The following is a 26,631-nucleotide window of genomic DNA, read 5'->3' on the forward strand; positions in this document are numbered from 1 at the left end:
TACCAAACTCTGCCTTCTTCTTGTTAGATCCCCCGAAGCCGAAAAATTCAAGCAAAACTCCATCAACCAGTCAAATCATGGAAACTGTATTCTAGATTCAAAAATGTCTTTGTCTTAAGGAATTAGCGGAACCAGAAAGAACCATCTCATTAAAAATGCACTGTGAGGCACTGGCTAAACTAGCTCTATTCAGAACTGGCGACATGGAATATTCAGGTTTTATTTACGATAATGCGCCTACATGAACAGCTGTCAGCAGTATCCAGACAAAATTGAATGATTCTGATGGAAAATTTCTTGATCATGCCAAACAGTATCGACTTTGAACCCAATTACTATCATCTGCTTCTTCACCTCGAGAATTAGCTTGCTTTTGACGATAGTGAAGTGTTGACAGCATCAGTACTTAACTGGCGGCAATTTTATCGACAGGGCCTACGGAAGAATCTGCCCCAGAGCCGTAAGTGTTTACAAGTTAATGGCGATTGTGTGGAAAAATTAACAACGTATGTACGTATATGGGAACGATCAATAAAATTACGATTTAATTCTTTTGTCCCTTGTGAACAATACAAACGATACAATAACATGATGTTAACAAAACTAAAATTAGCACGAACATTAACACTTACACTACTCATTGTCAGTTGTTTAATGCATGATCAAGAGAAGACATGTACAGAATACCATAAATGGGAATTTATACTACAGACACCGTCTGGCATTCTAAAGGTAACTGAAGCTATAATAGCTACAGTATTTAAATTTACTAATAATATTTCATGAGGCTTGTGTTTCTCCCTTTTTAGTTTATTTCCCTCATTCATACGGTTACTCTGTTTACTCTCATGACTGGAAAGTATGCACAAGAAGTAATGACGATTTTTTATATGAATTTGTGAAAATTCCACTTTCAACTGTTCTATAGAGAATAACACTTACGCAAATAAACACCTCTTCATGAAAACAAACACGCTCATTACTAACTGCATCAAATCAGATTTTTAAAAAAATCGCTTGTTACCTATCATTTCGATTTACAGTGCCAGAGAATAATGGTAGAAATAAGCCTTATTTGCCATCTCCATTGTGTTTTCAATGAAGCAATACTTTCTTTTATAGAATGCAGTTTTAATTACTACATACTCTCGACTGAAGAGAATACTATTTTTTTCACGTGGCGTGCTTAGTCGAAATATTAAAACTGTTGATTTTTTCATAGGGTTTGTAGTGCAGTTATTTAATTTATTAATTAAATAAGTTACTCTTTGTAAACCAACTTAGAAAACATTTGAACCTAAAGAAAACAAGAATGGCTTACCTCGGTGGTCTCCTTGTTGGAAGCAGCTTCTTCGCCTTGTTCCACCATAGACAGATAGGACTTCAACATAACCTGAGACTGGCTGCAGATATCTCTGAAGCTGTTGAAGTTTTCTAACTTATACACGCAAGCATGGCATATGTATTGCGGTAAATTATCATCTTCAGATACCTATTAAAAATGAGAACTGTTAATCCAAAAGGATATCTTAAGTAAAAATTCAAAAATCAATACCGATAAATTAATGATAATCAATCAACTGAAAAATTGTAAACATAGGCTATTTGCACCACAGTAAGACGAATGACAAAAGAAATGCTATGAAATCGTTAAAATGGCATTCCGAAGAAATAAAATTTTAGAAGTCTCCAAGTGTCCAAGAATTTATTCCAAATATCTACGCACAAAGTAGCAAAGTTTACAAACTCCCTGTTAATATTTAATCTGTACAGTACTCAGCATAGAGAATGTTACAAAAAAATTTAAGTCCAAATTACTAACAAACTCTTGGGCGGTGTGCTTATGCATTCAGAAACACACGTCTCGATCGACCTGGTATTAAATCCAACTCCTCCTCTCCTTGTCTAAAGCGGTCTGTATTACGTAATATATCCTTTCCATTCAGACGGAAAAAACAGGAACCATGTTTACAAGTGTATAGCTCTAAAAGTCTCTGTCATTCGTTTATTCTGAAATCCTATGTAGAACCTGAATAAATAAATCAAATAAAAAATTAAAAATTGTCACAAAATGTTCCCATTGCTTCATAAAGACCTTTATTTGCATTCTTTCCCTTCTTCAAAGGCTGCATAGCACATCAAGCTAGGAAGAAGTTCTTTGTGAAATCGATGGAAATTGTCAATCACGGCAGTAGGTTCTGTGCTTCCCGAAGTACGTAGTGCGGACGCAGAGCTCTATAAACTATTCACAGTAATGAGTGGTATTCAAGGATTAATTTAATTTTTCCCCAGTAATTGCAAGCAAATGTTCCAGGGGCGTCATTTGGGCAGGACAGCAGCGTGTAATTCCCCCCTCCCTTGAGTTTGATGAATACATATCGTTTGATCAAATGTATAGTAATACACTGATATAAAAAGTGAAACTTATGTCGGCAGAAATTCCCCCCCCCCCCCCGAACAAAATCTAAAATTACGCTGCTTTTAGCAACAAACCTATAGAATTATGATAGCACATTGCTAGAGCGCATATATTTGGTTTTAAGAGTCAAAGGTTTAATCTCAAGCCATGTGCATTCATAGTGGACGACATTGTGAGTGAGTGAGAGAGAGAGAGAGAGATTCAAATATGAAGACAGATGATTTACATATGCAAATTTAGAATTGGAGAAAAAATAATCGGACAGCATCCATATTATGACGAAATTTGTGATTTTATGAAACAGAACAAGGCAAGTTTCCGAACTGCGAGGGTCACATCAGGCACTTGTCGAATTAAGGTGGAGAACTCTATTTAGAGCATCAGATGATTGCGGAGGGAGAGAAAGATCTTCATATCTGCGGAATTAAGAATTTACAAAATCTTGAGCTTCCTAGATGGGTTTCAAACCACAAACCTCTGAACTATTGAACCGTGACTATCCATTCAGCCATGGAGAACTGTACGCGGTCACTCATACACTTTTCCTTTAGCCATATTGAGAAACTAATAGAATGGAATATTCCGAAAGTTGATTAATAGATTGGAATACTCCAAAACTGTGAGTGCGCCGTTGCCATTGAACGTAGACTTCTTGTAGAGCCTATTTGAATTGTGCCGCTTCTGGCGCTGCTGTCGATATGCGTTTTCCCGTACCTCCCTCGAAAGAGGAGGAATAAGTCGCTGCGGCTGAGATCTTTCAATTGTTAGATGCTGAAGCGTTGCCACAATGAATTATTTCACGGACTTCGCCCCGCTCTGCCTTGTTAGCCATCCTAAGTAGCCTACTCGTCAAGACCAAACTACTGAATGACAAATTGGAAACACAGCTGAGGTCATTCACTTCTATTCCCTAAGCAAAGGGAGGGTTTGCTCTGTCAGAGGGCGGCGGGGTTTGGGCCGAAGTAGTTTTCGATATTTTCCGCGAGCTTACCTAAGATACACAGGGTCTAGCTTAGTTACAGGGTACATAATGAACTTCCCCTTGTTCAGGAACAATTTTTAAGGGAATAAAAGATTGTTACTACGGTGGTAATTGAGTTATATTTGATAGAACCGTCTGATAAAGTAGTGCTAAATACTCAGACATAAATCACCTTTTGCGAAGCTCAAGTGGAAAATGAAACTTTTTTTTTTTTTTTTTAATGGAAATGCGCGTAAGAATGTAACGTGGATGCGAACCTATAACGTTAAAAAGTAGTGTGTTTACATCAATATGTGTTAAATGAATGGTTAGTGTACGTGGATGGTCCTAGGTTCGAATCCCGACTTTTTCTTTTAGCCACACTCATACTGTGCATTCCAGAAGTTCGATTTTGAATTAAATGTAGTCGCAGCTAGCTTAAGCTAAAATTATTTTCAAATATGAGATTTGTTATTACATGCTTTTCTTTAACTTGTGATGTTTCAACTTTGATATTAAATCTTACAACCTTAATTAACTTAAACTTACATCGTATCATGAAGAAGTTCTGCACAACGATGACAGTCGGGTGATAATACAATATTCCATTGCTACTGTAATACATTTATATATCTTTAGAAATTTTTGACTCAGAAAAAACGTATAATAGACCATAGGATACAACATGGATTCCTGGAGGGATTTCTAAAGAATTTAGTATACGTATAAATTATCATCTGAAAAATATACTATGGGGGTTAAGACACTGAAACCATTCTTAGGAGGGGAAGAGTGGCATGTAAAAGTAATAGAATACGAAAGATATTGGTGTTGAATTCATAGTTTTCGGGTTCGAAGAGATGAATATTGACACTCCAGGTGACCGCTCCGCACTTATTTTTTAGCTATGCATAAACGAAAAATGGTTTTAAAATTATATTTTTCCTTTTAAATTTTAAGTTGTTTTCTACCTCTTAGTTATAATTACATATAATTTCTATTTATATTTTTCTGTTATACATTTATTGTTTACTTTTAATGTCTTATACATTTGAAGAGAAGCTTTTGTCAATCCAGAGCAGCAGGGACATATACAAGATGTAGGCCTTGGCGGCCGTTCCCCGAAATTACTACTTTTCTGTAAATTTTGTCTAATTTTTTAAATGATGTTACACATTTTAGTACAGTATGTGCTCATATTGAATTTGAACCCCCTCAAAGGCTTTCGATCCCTAAAATAAATTCCTGCCTAAGGCCCTGCAAAGCAGTCACGATTTTAGGGAGTGATTAGAGGTAATGTCTTCCTGGAGCAACAATTCCCCAGAAGTCATATTTCTGATACCAATATTTGTGCATTACCACTTGTCACTCTCAGTGTACTGAAACTCACACCAAAGGAACTGTTCCGAAATCTTCACTGGTACTCGCTCTCTGACCCCCATGCCAATGGAACCGACCTCGGACACGTACTTCATATGGAATATCACTATTTGTCAGTGACTCCAAAAACTATGCATTCGACAAAAATATAGGATGTTTTCGACTCTTTTTGCCTCTCATCCTCTCACTCTGACCCCTCCATACCAACCAAAACTTTAAATTGACTTACGCAGCATCGGCAGTGTCACAATTCAACTTTGGGACCCGGAAACTCTAAACTCGACACTAATATCGTTCATGTTTGACTACTTTTACAGGTTACCTCCCCTCCGCTTCGTAGGAATGGAGTTAGTGTCTTGTCCCCACAACTATGGAAGAACTGCAATCAACTTAAGTATACCTATAAATTACCATCTGAAAAACAACTGTGCGGGATCCTTTTTGGAGAGGCGTTAGTTGATTACTTTTTGAATATCAACGTGGGAGTTTCCTTCGCTTTCAAGCTGAAGATTGCCGAAGAGCTCAACTTCATCTGCAACATTGTGCTATGGATATAACAATGGCTTTTTGTTCACCGAATGCCCGCTTAGGTGTTGCTCTCGTCACACGAAAAATGAGTTATAAAAGAGTAGGAGTTTAAACAAATATGTAACACTACTAGCAATGACATTTATCTAAGATTAAAAATTAAGCTAATTCATTCTAAGTCGATATTTCACGTAATTTTTTCGTTCATTACTGTTCGGAAACCTAAAGTTGTTACAGCAAAGAGATAATAAGTCTTTTGAGTAGAATTCAGTCTATAGCTTGTTCCATAACTTCTTTCTCATCTAAGGCTAAAGTAGTAGGATGTTCAGAAATTGAGAAGAATGTGTGAAATTTTATAAAAATCTACAGAGTGGAATTACTAAACTTAAATGGGTCCCCTTTTGCAGTGGGCCGAGAAATAAGTTAAATTAAGGTTACAAGAGTTGATATCGAAAGTTGAATATTGTAAGCTAATGAAAAGCACTATTAACGTCTCATATTTGGAAATAATCTCGGCTTAAACTAGTTGCTACTACATTTAATGCAAAACTGAACTAACTGAACTTCTGGAATGCACACTATGAGTGTAGCTAAAAGAAGAAAAAAAAAACAGTCGGGATTCGTTCCTAGGAACATCCACGTAAGGTTCCCTTACATTAACCACTCAGATAACACATAATGATATGAACACGCTATTTTTTAAAGTTATAGGTTCGCATCCGAGTGATACTCTTATGTGCATTTCCACTGTTTATTAAAATATATACATATATATATATATCTTTTAAAAGTCTAAGATGTTTACGATTATTTGTTTCATTTTTCACTAGAGCTTCGTAAACGGCGATTTATATCTGAGTATTTGGCACTATTTTATCACACGGTTTTATCAAATATAACTCTGTAGAAACGAACTTTTACTGCCTTTTTAAAAAGTGTTTCGGAACAAGGTCTACGTTCAATGTCAATGGCGCACCCACCGGGCCAACTTTTATTCTATTAGTTTCTATTCCATTTTATTACTTTCTTAACGTAGCTAAAGGAAAAGTATATGAATGACTTCGTACAGTTCTCCTGGCTGAATGGACAAAATCATGGTTCGATAGTTGAGAGGTTCGTGGTTCGAAACTCGTCTCGGAAGCTGAAGATTTTATAGATTCTTAATTCCGCAGAGATTAAGATCTTTCTCTCCCTCCGCAATCATCTGATGCTCTACAAAGAGTTTCCACCTTAATCTGACAACTGCCTGATGTGATCCTAAAACCTGCATATGTTAATCATCCTTCTCTGCCTCCATATCTGAATAAATTCTATCTTAGTGTCGTCCACTATGAACACACATGGCTTGGAATCAAACCTTCGAATCTTGAAACAAAATGTAAACGCCATAGCAATGTGCTGTCGTAACTCTTGCTAAAAGCCGAGTCATTTCGGGGGGGGGGGGGAGGTTCTCCGCCGTCATCTGAGTTTCACTTTTTATATCAGTGTTTTACCATGCATTTCATCAAACGATATGTTTTTATCACACTCAAGGGAGGGGGAAATTACATCTCCTGCCCTGGTGCTTAAAAGTACGGGCAACGGTGCTTAAAAGTACACAATCTGTTGTGTAGAAGAAAAGAATTTAGGTGTTCTTGATTCTAAATATAAAAGAATAAGATTTAATCTTGGTAGCTGAAAATATATGTTGATTTTATATGTATAATTGGTACTCTTAGTTACCAAAACAGCAGACAGTTGTTTGTGTAAAACGTTGCTATGACAGCCGAAAAAATAAAGTATAATTAATGGAGTTTTGAGAATAAAACGTAAGTGATTCTATGTGGTGTGTGTGATTTTGTATCATTCAATCGTGTTGACATAATTTAAAAATTTTACACGAACTGTGGGCTGGAATGTAACGTGTAAAATAAGAATAATAAGCTATAACCGTTACATTTTAGATAGTGGTTCCTATACCTTACACAATTACTGACTTCTTGTTCACCTCAACCATAGGTTGGTGGGCAACATGGAAATTATTTTAATACTTTTCTCTCGCTTGGGAGAGCTGTTTTATACTTTGATAAGGTTTCTTCTTGTAAGTGCATCTAGATATTCTATTCTTGGTCTTCCTCTTCCTGGATTTCCTTCTATCAGCACGGTGATCCAATCGGGGTGCCGAATAAAATGGCCAAGCATACTGTTTTTCTTATTATCTTCATGATCTGTCGTCCTTCGTTAGCTTCCTTTATTATGTCTTCATTCCTTTTCCTTTCGGTCCACGATATGCACAGCATTCTACGCCAACACCACATTTCAAATGCTTCCAGCTTGGATATTTCGGCTTTTCTCAATGTCCATGTCTCTGATCCATAAAGCGCCACGCTCCATACTAGTGTCTTAAATCGTTTACGACCGTCCAGCGACACATTTCTTAATGTTTGTAGTCTCTTTTCCTATAGAATGCTTGTTTAGCCTGCGCTATTCTGCAACTTACGTCTTTTTCGCTTCTTCCGTCCGAGGATATTAGACTTCCTAAATAGGGGAAAGTAAGAAATGAAATTAATCCTTGAATATCACTCACTTCTGTAGTAGTTTTTCGAGTTCTGCGTCCGCATTATACATTTTGGGAAGCACAAAATCTACTGCCGTGATTGACAGTTTCCATAGATTTCACAAAGAATATCTTTCAAGTTTGATGTGATAAGTAGTGTTTGAAGAAAGAAAAGAATGCAAATAAAGGCGTTTATGAAGCTATGGGAACATTTTGTGACATTTTAATTTATTCAGGCTCTAAAATGGCATTTCAGAACTAACGAATGAAAGAGACGGTGTTAGAGCTATAAAGTTGTAAACATGGCTCCTGTTTTTTTTTTTTTTTTTTGTGTGTGTGTGTTTTTTTTCCGTCTAAACGGAAAGTGTATATTACGTCATAGGACTGATTTAGACGAGGAGGAGGAGAAGGGCGGGTTGGATTAATTACCAGGAGCAAACAGTCGATCGATACGTGTGTTCTTAAATGCATAAGCACACGGCGCAAGAGTTTGTTAGTAATTTGAATTTAAACTTTTTGTAGCTTTTTCTATGCCGAGTACTTATTCTGAGAAGAGACTGAAAAGTTACCAACGGTTTTCGTTGAAGCTCGTTATTTTCTTTACTCACAGGAAGCTTTAGGAACGAATATACTAGCAATAATCTTTATTGACACTGTAATATACGGATTCCCAATAGAAAACTCTGTTTCTAAAAATTTTCAGGGTTAATGTTGTACCATTTTTCTACGATAGTTCCATTCAGAAGAGGAATCTAATAATGGGTCCACTTTAGGAATTCTAAAAAGTTACTGAAAGGGGCACAGCACACTGGAACTTAGTGTTGTAAATAGAAAAAAAAGTTCGTATTTTTTCAGAAATGTACGTTTTTTTAGAAAACAAAACATTGCCTCTCGTTTTTTTTTTCTAAATTTCGCTTTTCTTCAAATAGCCATTTGTACTGTTTCTTACGTCTATTTAAATATGAATTATTTTTATACAGATGTAATTACCGTAAAATGCAACATAAATTAAACGCTAGATACTGATACGGTACAAATATTTTATAATATATATGAGTAGCATACCTACTAACAATTCGAGTTTAACAGTATTTCATCAATATCAACTAAGAAATAAAAGTAGAAATGATTTTTTTTTTTTTTTCGTGAAAGCATTCCTTCAATAACTACGAAAATAATATCGCGTACAGTATAAAATGCAAATAACTTGTCTAAAGGTAAAAACTAATACTAATTTGCCTACTAGTATTTTTCTAAATATCATACATAAATAATTTGTCGACTAGATATATGATATGCAGGGCCGGCTCTACTATATGTGCAATATGTACATTTGCACGGGGCGCCAATATCAGTCGTAAGTACTTTATTTAAAATAAATATTTCTTGTTGGAAATAGACTTCATGATGATGTTAGTTAAATTTACTAAGCTGACCTTCTATTTGAATACCGGTACTACATTTCTAAATTATGTTTAGGTCGCATTAGTTTAAGGTCACATGGACAGTGCAAAAGCAAGTGGTCAAAAAAATCCCAGCACAACTTGCTTGATTGTTGTCAAATACTGTACAAGAACTCAATTCTCGAACACCTGCTCCATTTAGTTAGTTATCAGAGTTCTGATGTGAAAGCTACTCTTGTCTTTGTCAGATATAAGATCGTTATCATTGAAGGTGAAAACAAGTTTTAAAAAAATGTAGAAGGAAAATCAAGAAATAAAGATAAAAGAGCTAGTTGCACTATAATTACAAAGGGATATACTGAGATTGAAGCTCGATATTGAATTCTATAAAAAAGGATTACCATCTTTCCTCTGCAAGTGTGTTTGCTTTATCTTTCACTAACATAATATATTAACATTTAAAGAATAAAACAGACACAACGAGATTGTATTTGTAGTATTTAAGCCTTTCTGAGTGCGAGTGAATTCCTTCCTCTTCGTTGTTCATGCTGGAGTAGCATACTTAAAATCATGACTTTTAAGATTTGTGTTTTCTGGAGAAAGGGGGGGGGGGTGGCAATATGCCATTGCACGGGGCGACAAATTGTCCAGGGCCGGCCCTGATGATATGTACACACAAGACATGAATACAGGATGACATAATTTGAAGTAATGCAGGGTGTTTCAAAATGAATATTAGGGTTTTCAAACTTTATAGTATCTATTACAATTATAAATATTATCAAATGAATCAATAACTCAGTCTTGTACGCACGCATGCACATGCATTGTTTTCTCTGTCTGCCGTTAGAAAGAGCTGGTAGCAAAATGGAGATTCGAGAGCAGAAAGCTTTTTATGTTTTAATTTTGCAAAGACTGGATCTGTAGTTACAGTGCAACCGTCTGTGTGAAGAATATTAAGGAGACGCTTACAACTACGTCCTTATCGTTTGCAGTTGCTACTGGTCTAAAGCCTACAGACTACGGTTTACGTTCCAATTTCGCAAATGAAATATTGCTGCATGACAATGAAGATTTTCTGGATCGTATCGTCTTCAGTGATAAATCGACATTTCACCTAAGAACTAATGTGAACAATCATAATGTTCGCATCTGGCCGTCAGCAAATCCTCAGGAGATCGTACAGTTGAAACGAGACTCCCCTAAATTGAATGTGTTTTGTGCCATATGGCGGAAAGTTTATGGGCTTTTCTCGCCTATCGACTAGATATGTACCGTGTGACGAATGAAGCTCACATCGAACACTTGTAACAAAGACTGTTTGAGATGCTCTTTTACTTGATGTATTGTTTATAATTGTACGTAAAATGTAATAAGTACTACGAAGACTTAAAACCCCGATATTCATTTTGAAACACCCTGCATTTCTCAGCAACAGTATTGAAACTAAGATGTAAAAAGAAAAGAAAATTTTCCTTATAAAGTTGTTGTTTACAACAACGATATTATTATTAGTCGAGATTATAACTACTACAACACGAGTTAATAGTCAAAAAAATGTAATCAAATGTACAATAACCAGGGTTTGAAATAACCCGGGTATTTTTGAAAAAAAAAAACCACCTGGGTCCATATGGGTTTTTTCTGGAATTTTCAGGTTTCATTGGGTTTAATTGGGTCCTTTTTGAAATATTTCAATGTGTTCGGTGTAAAACTGTTAAAATGTGATATATATTTCAAGATTGTCATTGTCACAACTTGCAACAATTTTCTATTCACTGATGTTTTGAAAAAAAAATGGCCGCCATTTTGAAATTTTACATTGGATCGCCGAGAAAATATATACTACATTGGAACAAACGTACCATTACCTGAAAGCCTCTTTTTTGCCCTACAGAACGCACCATAAAAAGTTTTAATAGGATAATTAGAGAAGCTGAAGCCCCGGCATATCTATTGATATTTGCTTCTGAGGCGTAAAAAGTGTCAACATTTCATGTGTATGATGAAAGAATTTTTTCTTTCCCTCTTTGTATGACAGCCAACGACCTTAGGTTTTTACTGTATCTTGTCAACACACCAAAGAATTTTTTAGGTGACTTGGACCCATATGGCAACAGTAATGCTAGATACAATATAATCTTGTTAGGGACTTTTTTGTAAATTTACACCCCTTCATTTCCCTCAATAATTTCCTGCCCTTGGCAACACTGCAATGTAACTTACACCAAAAAATAACCACATCCCTTTTCTAAAAAACAAGGCCTTAACCACATCAATCGGGTAAATGATCTTTGAACAACAAGTCACTAACTGAAAATTTACGAAAACGCCAAATATGATCTGGGTCCGAAAGGGATAATCGCACAATTTTGCTTGTATAAGTTCAAAGAAACAAACGATTCGTAAGTTACGAGGGCTTCGGCTAAAGTTCTGTTGATTATTTCAATAATCTGCAACATAAATCAATAAATAATAGTTACCAGAAAAAAAAAAAACAGACATTTGGAAAAAAAAAGGGAAAAGAACGGTTTTTTATTAAAAAAGAACTTCACAGCAAAAAAAAAAAAAAAAAAAAATTACAACACTACTGAAATTATGTATGTCACCGTAAAATTGACGTTCCCTGTGTTTGTGATCACATTACGGGAAAACAGCTGACAGTTTGAAACTTTTCTAGAACGTAGTTGATATCTACCTCTAGTTGGAGTTTTATCATGTCATTTTGATTGAAGGGGGACAGGGGTACAAATTTATGTGAAAAATAGAGAAGCTCGTGGGTTTTTACTATTAAATTTTTCTTGAAAAGGTGTTTGCAATAAACAGAGCAGACGCTGAATGTTCTGCGATCTCTCTTATTTCTAAAGAGGTAAAATTGTTGGCACTCGATTAAGCAGTGCGAGCGTGACGAAGTGGCAAGTGCGTTAAGTCTGTAGAGAGGAAGTGTCCAAGGTAATGACGGCCTACAAAACTTGCGGCACAACGTCCTTGGCAAAGAACAGTGGTCGGAATAAATTCCTCTGCAGATCGCCCTAAGCATTAAAGTGGAATGTCACTCAGAGCCATTGCACGACTGAGGTGTAAGTAAAGGAGAAACTCAAACACACTTGCTCATAGTCTCTGCCGATAATCACAGACATGGACACATTGGGTCAGATTGCACGGGCGATACCACTAATCAGGGTTTGCCCAAGGAGGCCCAGCCAAAAAACAGTGGTTTTTTTCGGGTTGGACCCACCTGAAAAAACACGCCTGAATTTTGAGTTTTTTGTTAGTATATTATTGGTACAACCAAGGTGATCACATTGAAAGTGGTTTTTATCAGATTCCTTGCGCGAATTAGATGCTTTCACGATAAGCTATACAACAACATTCAACCTAACACCTTTATAAAGTTCTGAATGCACCGATTGAAAAAAAAAAAAAAAAAACTTAGCTTAGCTTAGCTTGAGATAATTATAGAATAAATTAATAATATGGATTATGCTTATAGCCCATTTAAAGTAAAATATACAATTTTATATTTTAGAAAATACTTTCCGTAAATAGTGTGCTCGCCGACGCCGAGGGACGTTATTTCTAATATGTTTCGCGGGTTTAAAGATAAAGGTGCCGGTACTACCAATAAATATGTAGTGCACTAGTAAACCTATTAGTATTCATTTTTATTATCTTTGATGGTAACACAAGTATTCTTCTTTAAAATTTGGTTTTCCAACAACAGTAGTATAGTTCAGTTATTTGTTGCTACTCTTCAAATAAGCATTCTGTAGAATCAACACCGGCAATAGTGTAAAACTTCTTGTCAAATTTAAGAAACTTAATGCTCAGTTCCGAAAACTGCGTAACGCTTACTATTTTAAGTTCTGAATTCAAACTTCCGTACTAGTGGTAGTTTCGGCGTACAGCACAGAAAGCTGCATTTTTGAGGAAAAAAAAAAAAAAAAAAAAAACAGTCACGAAAGAAATGATCGGAAAATTCTCGCAGTTGAACGCACAAAGCATCGGAACTGAATACCTCAACAATAAAACGTAGAATTTCAAAATGGAGACCATTTTCTCTTTAAAATAGCGGGTATCCACGCTACAAAGGGCAATTGTCGGTCTTTTAAGTTGAAAGTTTCAGAGTAGAAGCACCAGATATTCTAAATTAGCTGTATATATTTTGGCGGTGATCCAAAGTAAAATTTCAAAATGGTGGCCATTTTTTTCAAAACAGCAGTGAATCGGAAATTGTTGCAAGTTTGACAACGAAAATCTTGAAATATAAATTACATTTTAAAACTTTTACCCCATACATTAAAATGTTTTGAAAAAACCTAATTAAACACTAAAAAAAACCATACGGGCCTAGGTGGGTTGGGCTTATTAAAAAAAAAAATGATCTTTTCAAACCCTGCCACTAATACCACTAATCACGACGCTAGTGATGCCGATAGTCTACTAATGACCGGAAACAAATGGGTGCATCCTCGAGGTTGGAGCAAGCCCCTATGCTGCTCTCCTGCACTGACTCGGTTAAATGGTATACTTGCTTTCAGTGGACACCTAGCACAAGTTGGTTTGTGTTTCTTGCACAGTTGTTCTCATGGCACACGGCCGGACGCATCTTTATGTTCTCGTAAAGTGAATCTGCACTTTTAGAGTGAAAGTTGCTTATTATTTTTTTGGCGGAATATTGTTAATATGCACCAAAACAAAAATGTACAGCGGAAGGAAATGAAACCCAAGTTACATCTTAACGATATGTGGTTAAGATTTACTTTACGGTTGCAGCATGATGTACCTGAAGTAGCCGACCTTGGATTATTCCTGAAAGAACCAATTTCTCCTTGACTACGCAGCTTGCGCCAAAACTGGCAATGCTGCAAAGCTCAGCAAGCTTTATAATCATTTCATTCAATTAATCGATTCGTAGGAATTGGTTCCTCGGATAAGTTCATTAAATATCATCAGGAACCATTTTTCACGAACTGAATGGGTTAGAAAATAATGATGGTTCAGACTGTAACGTTTCTATAATCATTTTAATATTGCATGTTTCAAATGATAGCAGATTAGAACCAAGCTAATTTTATATCGCAACACAATTCTAAATCTATCAAAATTTTAAACACGCAACATAAAAAATAACAGAAAAAAAAACTACAGCAAGGACCACATTTCTAGATTGCTAAAATGAGCGAAACACACAAAAGACAATGAATGAAAAATATTAACCATACGTTAAACTAAGTCCTTCCCCCTGAACAATTAAAATTTAAAAAATACTAAAACTAATACGAACATCTTACAAAATCAGATACTTGAAAGGGAACAAGTCCCACCTCTCCGAAATACAGTATGTATCTTTAAATCATGGAAAAATGCAAGGTAACCAAAAAAGTTCTTGCCGTTCTAGAGTAGTGTAGTGGATGGCTGTACAGTTAGGTTTCGAACTTATCTTCATCGGCATCCAATACTTTTCGCCAACGTTCCTGCAGCTGCACAATACCCTGGTGATAAAACTAGGTAGTCATGGATGCAAGGAAGATCGTGTGTGCGTCCAGCAGGTCTACCCCATTTTCGAAGGATCTCTCATGAAGGAGACTGTCGAGGGAAGGAAACAAGTGGTTAGAGCAAACGTCCGGTGAATATGCGAATGGCACTGTGTCTCCCAGCCAAGTTGCTGAAGGGTCTTGCATCACTTGCTGACAATTCCACCATACAGAGAGCATAACCTTTTGTGGGTGCAAAGTGTTTTTCACGTGTTAAGAACAGAGTTACTTGGTGAGAACCAATGTCTCGTACATTTGGGAGTGTCATAGTGGACCATTTTTCGTCACCAGTGAACAAGGATAAACAGGTTGTCAATCGCTGTTCCTTGTTTGCTGCCGACAATGCGTGGTGTACTCACATACATAACTTGTATGCAGGTGCAGCCTCACTGGAAAATAGAAAACGAGACGAACTTCCCATTTAGGGAAGGAGGAGAAACGCCATACTTTTAGGAATTATTGATTGGCTATCTAGGATGTTAAAAAGTAGGTAACAAAGCGACTTTGATTTAGTTAATGAGTGATTCGAGAATATAACAAAGCGTACCTGTATTCCCGTCTCCTACTCTTTTGACCGATTTGTTTTTTGTGACGAGTTGCCCGTTTCAAATGTTTGATGCCACGTCAGTGAATGCAACTGCGTCTGCGCACATTGATGTAGGTGGTGACAGGAGTAGTGAGGTAGAAAGAAGACAAAAGACAAAGATGACGGTTATCGGTGGTGTGATAATGACCATGCTGCCCTGCGAGGGATGTAGCATATCTGAATATGGTGTTGTGAAAATGACCACAAAGGAACGAAACAATGAAGGAAAACGTGTCCTACAAGAGCATGGAGTAATTCCAATAGGTAAGTTGTGTTGTAAATGTTGTACGGGCGCGGTTTTTTGTAGGGAAAGGAATGTGTTTCGCTGCCAGAAAACACGTTTCATTGGAAATTCGACGAAGCTCTTCAAGGGAACGTTTCTTTCTAGGGCTAAGCTCGATTTTTTTAACGGTGATGCGCCTTATAGGTTACTGGTGTTTGAATAGCCGTCCAAACATCAGTAATGCTACTATGAATCGGAATATCTGTAGAAAAACCTGTATCGATTGGTTTAGCTTTTGTCGTGAGGTTTGCGTCTGCTGGGATATGGATTCCTCTACTAAACTTGGGGGTCCAGGGATAACAGTTCAGATAGATGAATCCAAGATCGGGAAACGCAAAAATTACTGCGATCGTGTGATCCAATGCACGTAGGTTTTCGGAGGTTGGTTCTGGTAATGTACTCATGTGTGTCTCAAGAACAGAAGTGCTGAAGAGCTGTTAGGCATTTTTCAACAGTGGGTGGAACCTGATACAATCATTCATAGCGACTGCTGGAAGTTATATGATAGGTTGGCTGAGGTGGGGTCTCAGCACTTCGCAGTGAATCATAGCCTGAATTTTGTAATCCCGTTACTAACGCTCATACGCAAAATATCGAGCGGTTGTGGCGAGACGCAAAGGACAGCATTCCGAGATATGGGAACAAAAGACACCATATCATTGGACATTTGGCCTCCTTTCTGTTGAAGAAAAAGCATCCCCTCGCAACGCGGTTTCAAAACTTTCTCTTGGAAGTTGCTCGCATATACCCTCCTACCATTTAAGGTATGTGAAAATGAATGCTTCCTGGTCCTTATTCTCTTTTTTGTTGCATTCCTGAAATTTGCCCTTGTACTTCATGTATGACTATGTGTGGGGGGAATTGAACGCATATCGCATGTCCCGTGCACGTCGATACTTCTTACTGTTGTACTACCTACAAAAAATATTCTAATTGATGTACAAGTGCTAATAGAACAGATAACAAGCCGAGATCACGCTGTATTCACGCACCATGTTGGAAGTGTGAACACATGATCTGTATTTCTTATGTGTTCTATTCCCACTTGTACATGATATAGAATCATTTCTGTAGGTAGTACAACAGTCAGAAGTATCCACGTGCAGGGGAGATAAGAAGTACGTGATGTAAACTATTACCCCTGACTGTTTCATTGTAAACATGGAACCTTTCTCCAAGTTCAACACACATTGTACCACTGTCCTCCTCGAAGGCTGGTTTCAGGGTTTCGTCATCCAACACATGTCGCCCACTGCTAGGTTCGCCCGAAAGGCTCACATCTCCCGAACGGAGTTTCTGGAACCAATGTCTGGCGGTGCGTTCGTTCACATTCTCCCCAAATGCCAGATATATGCAGTAGCTAATAGATCCACTTTAAAGTCATAAAACAAACACATGCGAACAAGCTGATTCAATACCTCCATTTTTCTTCCACACTGATCGAACTCTATGATGCTGTATGTGCGCAACGTGCCTGTACGCTAATACTGAAGGTCGAACTACCTTCTTCGCATGTACGTGCGTCATTTTGTTTTCTCTCTGTGAACACATGACTAATGGGACGTCACAAACGGAAGGAATGATTTTTTTTATTTAAGTTACTTTGTAATTAGAAATACGTGACATTTCTCTGTGGCGTGCTAATTTTCCGCGGATGGCATACATGAATCTGTTTTCAAGTATGTGTTACTATTTATTTGTTATTTTAAAATCCCATTACCTAGAATTACTCCTCTTCTATTTCCGTCGTTCATTCTTACCTGTTTATCACAAATATTTTATTATTTTCATGTTTTCTTTGATATTCACTAAATACGTATTCCTCTGTATTGTATTACCGCTCAAAATTAGTACCTTCCAACTATGAAGTGTTGGCAACTACGCACTATTCAGAAATAACGAAAACAATGAATCCTGACCGTCTCATGTTTCCAACTAGCATTATAAGAAACACCCGGGTAAACTTTACAACGCTCAGAAACGAGAAATTACACTTTATTAATTTTATGAAAATGGGTCAAAACTTTCCTAACCTTAAGCTAACCCGTTCCTAGTCCTACTCTACTCTACCCTTTTAATGCGGTCCTACTTACCAATGCGCAGCTGGAGCGTGTATTGGAAAAGTTTACCCACTTACATTTGTGAAATATGAACTTCTCTTAGCACAAAATGCACTTCTTATTGCCTTATAAAGTGTTTAAAAATGAAATGAAATCTTTGAGGTTTACGTCTTATGGTTATGCCGGTTAGGCTAAAGGAGACGGTGATGATGAGTAATGAATGAAATGGTGGAATGAAGAAAGTGGGAGGAAACGGGAGAACCCCGTGAAAACCCACGCACACGGTGTTTGTCCACCACAAGGTTCACTTGGCGGGGGCTGGGATCGAACCCGGGACCCCAAGCACCAGAGGTGAACGCTCTACCACTGAGCCACCGCGGCCCCCTATAAAGTGTTTAAGAGAGGAATACATTAGATGGTGAAGACTGGCTTGAGAAGGGCTGAGTATACCTATACAGCGTGCGCTCGTATAGCAATAAAAACCGCATTATACTAACAAACCAACTTCTGCTAGGTGGCATCTAAAAACCAACAACCATCAGCAACAGAGTACGGATCAGTTATCAGAAGTAGGACACCACGTCACTCGGTACCTAACGATCCTAGTGGAACATACACGCTCTTAAAACTGACACCAAATCGCAGACTCGAATGAAATGTACAAGTAAGAACTTGCCCAAAGCCTCGCCACACGCAAGGTGATTTTATGTAAAATGAAGCCTTGTTCCACTCTCCTCGTTTAAGCGTATACTCACAGTCGCTGAAGTACTTGCCTCCTACAGATGCACCGCTGGGTGGGCCCCTACCCTGACCCGGCTTGATATTAGTGATTATTAACAGGAGCGTCATTTACGGGGGGCAGGGAGGGGCAAATACCCCCCCCCCCCGAGTTTGAAATTTATATAGATTTTATCAAAAGAATAATAGTAAATCAGTGAAAAACAAGAAACTTTTAACTTAAATCAGGGGGTCTTGCCCCGCCCCCAAGCAAAATCTGAAATGACGCTCCTCCTTACCAGTAGTCACTTAGCACAAATTGGTTAGTGTCTTTAAGCTAGTTCGTATTTTTTGTAATTACTGCTGTTTTTATGCGGTATGTCCAAACGCTGTATATGTATTCAACCATGCAAGAAGAAAGACTTGATATCGATCACGAACGAATTCTTAGTAGCAGTTCTGAAAAGTGCCAGTCGGGGACGCCATCACCGGAAAATTAGCCATATGATGTTCTAGTGGAACTCCTGGTGTAAAACTATCAGTTATTTCATGCTGCCCAGTGAAAGACAGCGATCAGCGGGTTCACTCGCGCAGACGGCTCTACTAAAAACAATTTTTTTAAGGTAAAATACGATGTCAAACACTTTTCGTAAATGAAAAGGAGTGTGAATATAAGAAATTTCAGTCAGTGGATATCATATTGAAACATAGTTTGAATGGTAGTGAACGTATTCTAAGTGTAACTATTTATTGAAGCGGAAGAATACAAAAAAGCGAAGAAGGTGAAAATTAACGGCGGCCATGCCCTGTTCGTGTTAGCAATGGACGTTTGCGATGGATATAATGTTAATATACGGATCTATTAGAAAGAATTGTGCGATAAAGAGCGTAAGTTTTTGCAGCGCCATAGCCTGTTGAAACGTAAAATAAATTGTGCAAAGTGTGGAAAAGAAGCAAAAATTCAGAAGAGAGACAATATACACACTTTTTACTGTCGTAGAGGTAAAAAAGGAAGAGAGTGCCACACACGTATCAGCTGTGAGAAGTACTTTTTTTGAAGGATCGAAGTTAACTGTAGAAAAACTATTGGCATTTGTAATAAATTGGTGCATTCTGCCATATGCAAGATATGAAATAGCAGAAAATGAACTGGATATAATCTCATCAACTGTTAGTGACAGGAGCTCGTATTGTAGGGAAGTGTGTGTGGTCTGGGCATTTCGAAATTCGCAGGTATGTATTTTTCCACTAACCCTCGATGCGTATGCCACCCGTCACTGACGCGCCTGCCCCTACGGACGCACCCCCTCGCTCCGCTTGGACCCCCTGTTGCTTTCCTGCCCTGACTCGGTTAGTTAACATTTGTGCTTTTAGTGGCCACATATGCATTAGCTCCTCATTTAATGCATGCTCTGCGAGAAGAAACCGGAAAATGCAACAAGGTGTGAAAATTTGGTAGAGTCGTCTTCTCGACTAATGCCCGATTAGCCATTACGAGATAGTGAAACCATTTTGTTGAACAATTATACCTATAACATATCCTGTATGGAAACTACCAGCGTCTACTGACATGGTTCCCCGTAATTTTTCACCAGTTCCACATATATTTCTAAATTTTGACTTTTGAAAAATCATGAAAAGTACAAAATTGTACTTACTGAAAGAGATAAACATTTTTGGAGGGCATCTGGAATTTCGCGACGAACTCCTTCCTCGCCCAGTATACTTATCTTCATGGTCGTCTTCATTAAACAGAAACGGCACAACGTGCGATAATCACTATCAATAGTTCGTGACTTTAACTGGCTCACAAGTACTACTTCCAGAGTCATTGCTGTCGATTAGTGTACTTGTTGTTATTAAGGAATTTTCAGAAATTGGCAAATAGTAATAACATAGATTACGGTATTTTAATACCTGTCTCACTTCAGTGTCACATCAAAGATCAAAACCAACATGCCAACTCATTATAAAAAAAAAAGTGCTCAAGAATGTTGATCGGCATAGTCACTCTCCCTAATCATTCAATAACTTTTGTTTTACTAGAACAAGAACTTTCTGCTTTTGAACACCCTTGAATCTTATTTTCCCTAACTCGAGAAGAACCGAACACAATACGCAAACACAGTTTGTATTGTACTCCGATGTGGCCTGTGGGTGGGTTTACCCGCTTCGCATTCTTCTTCTTCATCTTCTAAAAGGCGCCAAAATATAACGCAAAGACTTGCAAGATTTACAGGTAGGTTGAGGAGCGCGACAGTTGCGTCCTCTCTCACAACAAATACGCACGCAAAACAAAAGACAGTCAACAACACAAATGGAAGGCAAGGGCCCAAGCCCGGTACTTAAATCAACCACAAAAACCGCCAAGAAATCTCTGCTCTGCTCTGCTCTGCTCTGATTTACAGGTATTTCAACACAAATAATAAAATTATGTAAATAAAGTACCGTAATTAAATTGATTTTTTTATTTAACCTCCCCGAGTTATGCCCTTTAGGTTACAAATAGAATTTCTAATGAAACTGAATGAAATTTAAACTTTTTTAATGGTTTCCCACCGGGAATCGAATACCGGACCACGTGCATCATTGGCACATGCGCTAGTCATCAGACTTCCAATTAAATTTTGGAAACTGCTAAGTTTGATAAGGTAGCATAGGACCGGGATATGACCCTCTGTAAGTTTGAATGGTCCATCTCGTTCCCTTTCATGGGTAAAAAGAATTGCCAAAAATGTAAACTTCGGAAAAGTTTTACCTAATCTATCCCCTATGATGAGACTTTATTACCTTCTAAGGTTGTGTAGTTCTGTACAGGGGTCCATTTCCTTTTATAAGGCCTGGGTACATTGATGTTTTACTCATAAATTTTGGGAGGGGTACACAAGACAATCTCTTAAATTTGATAATTACAAAAAAATAGAAAAAAATTGGTAAATGCTCTATAGGACCCTAATATATTACATTGTAAATATGAGTAATCCATCTTGTTTCCTTTCATGGGTATAAACCTACTAAAAATTTAAACTTTCGGAGGTTTTGGAGCTGTTTTATCCTCTTCGTCTTCGATAAGGGTTTATCAGGTTATAGGTTATAGGTGTTCATTTTATTTTGTAGGCCAAGGGCATTGACATCTCTGGTGGGGGGTCGAGCGGAACGCGTCCCCCCAATATTTTGAAGTACAAAATATTCAATATGTAATTTAATTTATTTACTAACGACAGAATAACATGTAAATAATAATAATTATATTTACTTGGAATATATTATTCAGGCTGTGAAACGATTATATCAGAGTTCTTGACATGCCTTAATGGGTCCGTGAAGGTAACCACAAAGGTAACAAATGGAATCAAAGATAATAAATAGGTTGGGCTAGGTAGCACCATTTAAATCACTTTCTTCGATGTCTCCCCCCCCCCCAATTTTACATGCCAGAGATGCCAGTGGACAAGGGTACATTAATTCATCCCCTAAAATTAAGAAAGAGGTCCATAGGATCACCCCTTAAATCTGGGAATTGTCTAAACAAAATTAGGTAAATGTTCTCTACTACTTCAAAATACACCACTGTAAACTTGGGTACTAAGTTACATCTTGTAACATTTCATAGATATAAAGTTGCCGGAAGTTCAAAATTTGGAGGATTTGACCTATTTCATCCTCTCTGATGAGGCCTTATTATATAAAATGGTCATATGAGTTTGTATAGGAGTTCACACTCTTTTATAAGACATGGGTACAAAGTGTACACCTCTGATTTTTAGAAGACGTGCGTAGGACCACACGTTAAACTTGGAAATTGTCTAAAAAAAAAATTAGGTAGATGTTCTCTGAGACTCAGATATACATACGGTGTCAGAAGTGTCGAAGTAATACGTTGTTACCATCGCTAAACTTTTAAAATCGATGGATACATTATATAATAATAATAATAATAATAATAATAATAATAATACACAACAATCATTAAAGGAATTCAGTATAATAGTATGGACAGGGGAAGTCAAGGACGGATTTCTGGGAGTGGCAAAGAAAGATTGTATTTTTTTCTCATCGGGCTTTTGCGGCACTGCCTTGCGGGGGGGGATAGGACAGGGGCGAACTACTTAACATGTTTGGTTCGTACAAGCGTTATCGTTATGGGAGTTACATAATAATAGCAATATGCTATATTTAAGAGTAATATAAGCACATATCATGAAACTAATGATTGATTTCTTTTTTCTCTTCATTACAACATATCCAAATTGAATTCAAATTAAATGAAATATTTCAGTTTAACCTCCCACAGTTATGTCCTTCAAGCTAAAGGAGACGGAAGGAGGAGGATGCAGTGAAAACAAAAGTAACGAAAAAACTAGATAAATCTATTTTTCTGCGAAGGCTACTGGAGAATCAGTAACCAAGAGGGTGAAAATTGCAACATCGCTTTCTTTTTGAGCAGGTCAACTGGCAGGCCACCCTCAACTGGAAGGACATGTTCAATTATCCCTCCCATGTAACAAAGAAACACGCGGTTTCCTTCAATGGTGTTCCGCTTCCTTTGTAGCCGCCTGGGGACGATTTGAGCGTTTTTACTACCACGTGTTTGGTTTTGGCCTAATTTATTCCCTTGGATGAGGTCCTATTACCTTATATGGTTATATGATCATGTATAGGGGTCCATTCCCTATCATAAAACATAGGTACATTGATGCACCCTTTTAAAATTTTGGGAGGGGTACCATGGCCAATCCCATAAATTTTGGAAATTTTCCAATTTAAGCATTCGGTATCATAGTACATGACCTCAACATGTATCATAATAAATTTGGATGGTCCACCTTGTTTCCTTTCATGGGTAAAAAATTGCCAAAATACAAACATAAGCAATATGTTGTACCACGTATTTGGTTTTTGGTCCAATTTATCCCCGTTGATGCGGTCTTATTACCTTATATGGTAATATGGTCACGTAAATGGGTTCCTTTTCTATCATAAGACATGAGTACATTGATGCACCCTTTAAAAATTTGGTAGGGGTATCTTGGCTTAAACATTTTAGAATTGTTTAATATAAGCATTTGGTATCATAGTACAGGACTTCAATATGTACCACTATAAATTTGGATGGTCCACATCGTTCCCTTTCATGGGTAAAGAACTAGCAAAAATCAAATTTCGGAGGTTATTGACCCGCTTTGATAAGAATTTAGCACGTTATATGGGTATGTACAGAGGTTTATTACCTTTATATATTTATATTCCCTTTTAAATTTGGGAATTATCAAATAACAAAATTCGGTAAACGCTTTCTATGACCCATTGTAAATGTAGGTGTCCCTCTTATGGCCAACTATTCAAATTTTAAAGGTTATGACCTATTTTATCTTTTTTATACGGCTTTATTATTGAATGAGTACAGGATTTATTACTTTTTCATAAGACACAGGTGTATTTATGTACCAATCTTAAATTTTGGGAGGGGTACATTTCTTATTGTTAAAATAATAATTGGTAATTGTTCTTAGATTGGGTGGTATCTCTTTCTTTGGGTAAATAATTGTCAAATATGAGTATGGTCACATGATCTGTTATTGACCTATGATGGAATTAGGTGTCCAGGACATTGGTACATTGAAACTTTGTAGGATAATTTGAGAATTGTCAAAATGAAATTACGTCATTGGCTTTGATTATTCCCGCCTATAGGCCAAATATAAACGTAAGCAAAACGATGTACTATGTGATTGACCTTGATGACATAGTGTACAGGGATTCATTTCCTTTTCAAAATTCGTGGAAGTTATCAAATAACACGTTTCTAGACAACAGTTGGTTCTGCTAAGATAAGCAATTGACCTAATTGAGACCTAACTACAGCATGTAATTATATGATTAATTATAAGACTTAGGTATATCGAGAGACACGTAGGACCATTCTTTAAATTTGGGAATTGTGATAAACAAAATTTTAGTATGAGGCGCGAAATTTGAAACAATACTTTGAACTTTAGTCACAGCTCATAGTCTAAGATCATTATCGGTGGTTGAATTAACCTTGAGTTTTCAGAAATCTGATAGGTACCTTATTGAATCTTATGACCTATAGACGAAAGGCAATACATGCTACAACACTTTGAAATTTAATCACAAGGTGATGTAATCTGACACTGGCAAAGTTATTGTTGATGCAATTTGATTGGCTCATCACTATTTTTCATGCAATCTGATTGGTTGATCACTATCTTTCACGCAATCTGATTGGTTGATGATTTTCAAAACTTTGTTGTATTCAGTTTTAAGTTTTGTTTAACATTTATCGATTACTGTTTAAACGGGACCGCGCCAAGGTTGGACGATGACAAGCCTGGACACTTGTTGTGTCCAGGCTTGTCGTTGGCCAACCTTGTCGTCAGCGACCCAAAATGAGATATGTCAAAGCATCTCGGGGTCGATCCCGATAAGCCTGGACACCTTCAGGAATGTATCCAGGCTTGTCGTTGGCCAACCTTGTCGTCAGCGACCCAAAATAAAATGTGTCCAGGCTTGTCGGGATCGACCACGACAAGCTTGGACACCCCAGGAATGTGTCCAGGGTTGTCGTCGTTCAACCTTGTCGTCAACGACCCAAAATGAGATGTGTCCAGGCTTGTCGGGATCGACCGCGACAAACCTGGACACCCCAGGAATGTGTCCAGGCTTCGTCAACGACCCAATTTAAAATGTCTGTCCCAACAAACTCTACCAGTTAAGGCTTTTCCAGTTCATACATACATGCCCCTCAATATAGAGTTGCACGGCTCGCATCTATATCGCTATCGGCTGATTCTCGCCAGTCAGCTACTGCCCTCTACTAGAGGATTTTCGAATTATTTTAAACTTATTTATCTTTTATTAAAAGAGATTATTATTGTTTACAAAATTTTCGTTTTACTTAAATAATAATTAAATGGGATGCGTGCCCTTGTACATAAAATTTTCGCCGAACTGAGCTGGTGTCGTCGAAACGTAGCGGTCCCAAAGCCTGATGGCGTGAATAGGTTTGAACCCTCATGTCTATGGTACTTCTTACGATTTTTATGAATATCACGGTGGTATAAAAATAACACTCCAGTATAATCAGAGAACAGTTGCCCTTGTACATTGATAACACTAACTGCCCTTGTCCACCCGTACATGTGAATAAACAGTTGTATTTGTCAGATCTACGTGCTTTGAATGCACCAAATCGGCCCATTGGAATGTGTCCAGGCTTGTCGTTGGCCAACCTTGTCGTGAGCGACCCAAAATTAGATGTGTCTAGGTGTGTCGGGATCGACCACGACAAGCTTGGACACCCCAGAAATGTGTCCAGGCTTGTCGTCGTCCAACCTTGTCGGGAGCGATCAAAATTAAGTGTCCAGGCTTGTCGTCGTCCAACCTTGTCTGCGTCCCGTTTAAACATTTTGGTTTCGTTCAACATTTTGCACTCACTGATAAATATGATCAAAACCGTTTATTTGTTAATCGAGCAGTTAAAATACTGATAAAGTTTGACGGTTAACCGTGAAACGTAAAATTTTTGTTTGAAAAGTTTGTTTTCAAAAATTTTAGTTTGAAAAATTGTTTAAATTTTTTTGTTTGCAAATGTTGTTTGAAAATTTTTGTTTGAAATTCTATGTAGGATCTTGAAGAGAGTACTTGAAACTACACACAGGGTTTAGCTCGATTTGAGTCATTTTGACTCGACTTGACTGGAAACTCGTCCCAGATTCAAGTGAAGTTGGAGGAAATTTTTCGAGGCGAGTTCTCAAGTCGAGTTCAAATATGTCTGTTTCGAATCGAGTCGAGTTTCAAAGAAAATTCGCTCGAATTCGCTCGTGCTCATCCCTAGCGTGGATCTTTTTCTTTCAGTTTTACGTCCCACACGCTTATGCAGACTAGGCGAAAGGAGACGGTAATAATAAGAAATGAATGCAATAGTGAAATGAATAAAGTAAGACAAAACGGGAGAACCCACATACACGGTGTTCGTTCACCATAAAGCCCACTTGGCGCAAACTAGGATCAAACCAGAGATCCACTGACCAGAGGTGAATGCTCTACCACTGAGCCATCGTTCTCCGTGGATCTTTTTTGTTCGACCACGTGGTCTTGTAGACATATATTTTAACCATACAGAATTTAAAGAATTTTATTCACTGTTCTATTCTTGTGTATCCCATGAGCAATGGCTTATTTATGATTTTGTTTCGGG

At 37.5% G+C, this 26,631-nt stretch overlaps 1 protein-coding gene across 6 annotated transcripts in view; it reads right to left on the bottom strand.

The window, feature by feature from the left end:
- LOC145680691 (uncharacterized) overlaps positions 1-20,610 on the bottom strand; it is a 172,392-nt gene extending 151,782 nt beyond the window's left edge. For 4 of the 6 annotated variants that reach the window (XM_081751592.1, XM_081751588.1, XM_081751590.1 and 1 more), the window contains exons 1-2: positions 20,069-20,610; positions 1,322-1,492 (exon numbers count right to left, since the gene is read on the bottom strand). In XM_081751592.1, coding sequence (XP_081607718.1) covers positions 1,322-1,492; positions 20,069-20,242 — 345 coding nt within the window. In that variant the 5' untranslated portion in view covers positions 20,243-20,610. The remainder of the gene's footprint in view (positions 1-1,321; positions 1,493-20,068) is intronic. The other 2 variants (XM_081751591.1, XM_081751593.1) reach the window with 1 other exon arrangement.
- Between the last annotated feature and the right edge of the window lie 6,021 nt (positions 20,611-26,631).

Source organism: Thermobia domestica, chromosome 3 (genome assembly GCF_964235325.1).
Source record: "Thermobia domestica chromosome 3, izTheDome1.hap1.1, whole genome shotgun sequence".
Taxonomy (NCBI): domain Eukaryota; kingdom Metazoa; phylum Arthropoda; class Insecta; order Zygentoma; family Lepismatidae; genus Thermobia; species Thermobia domestica.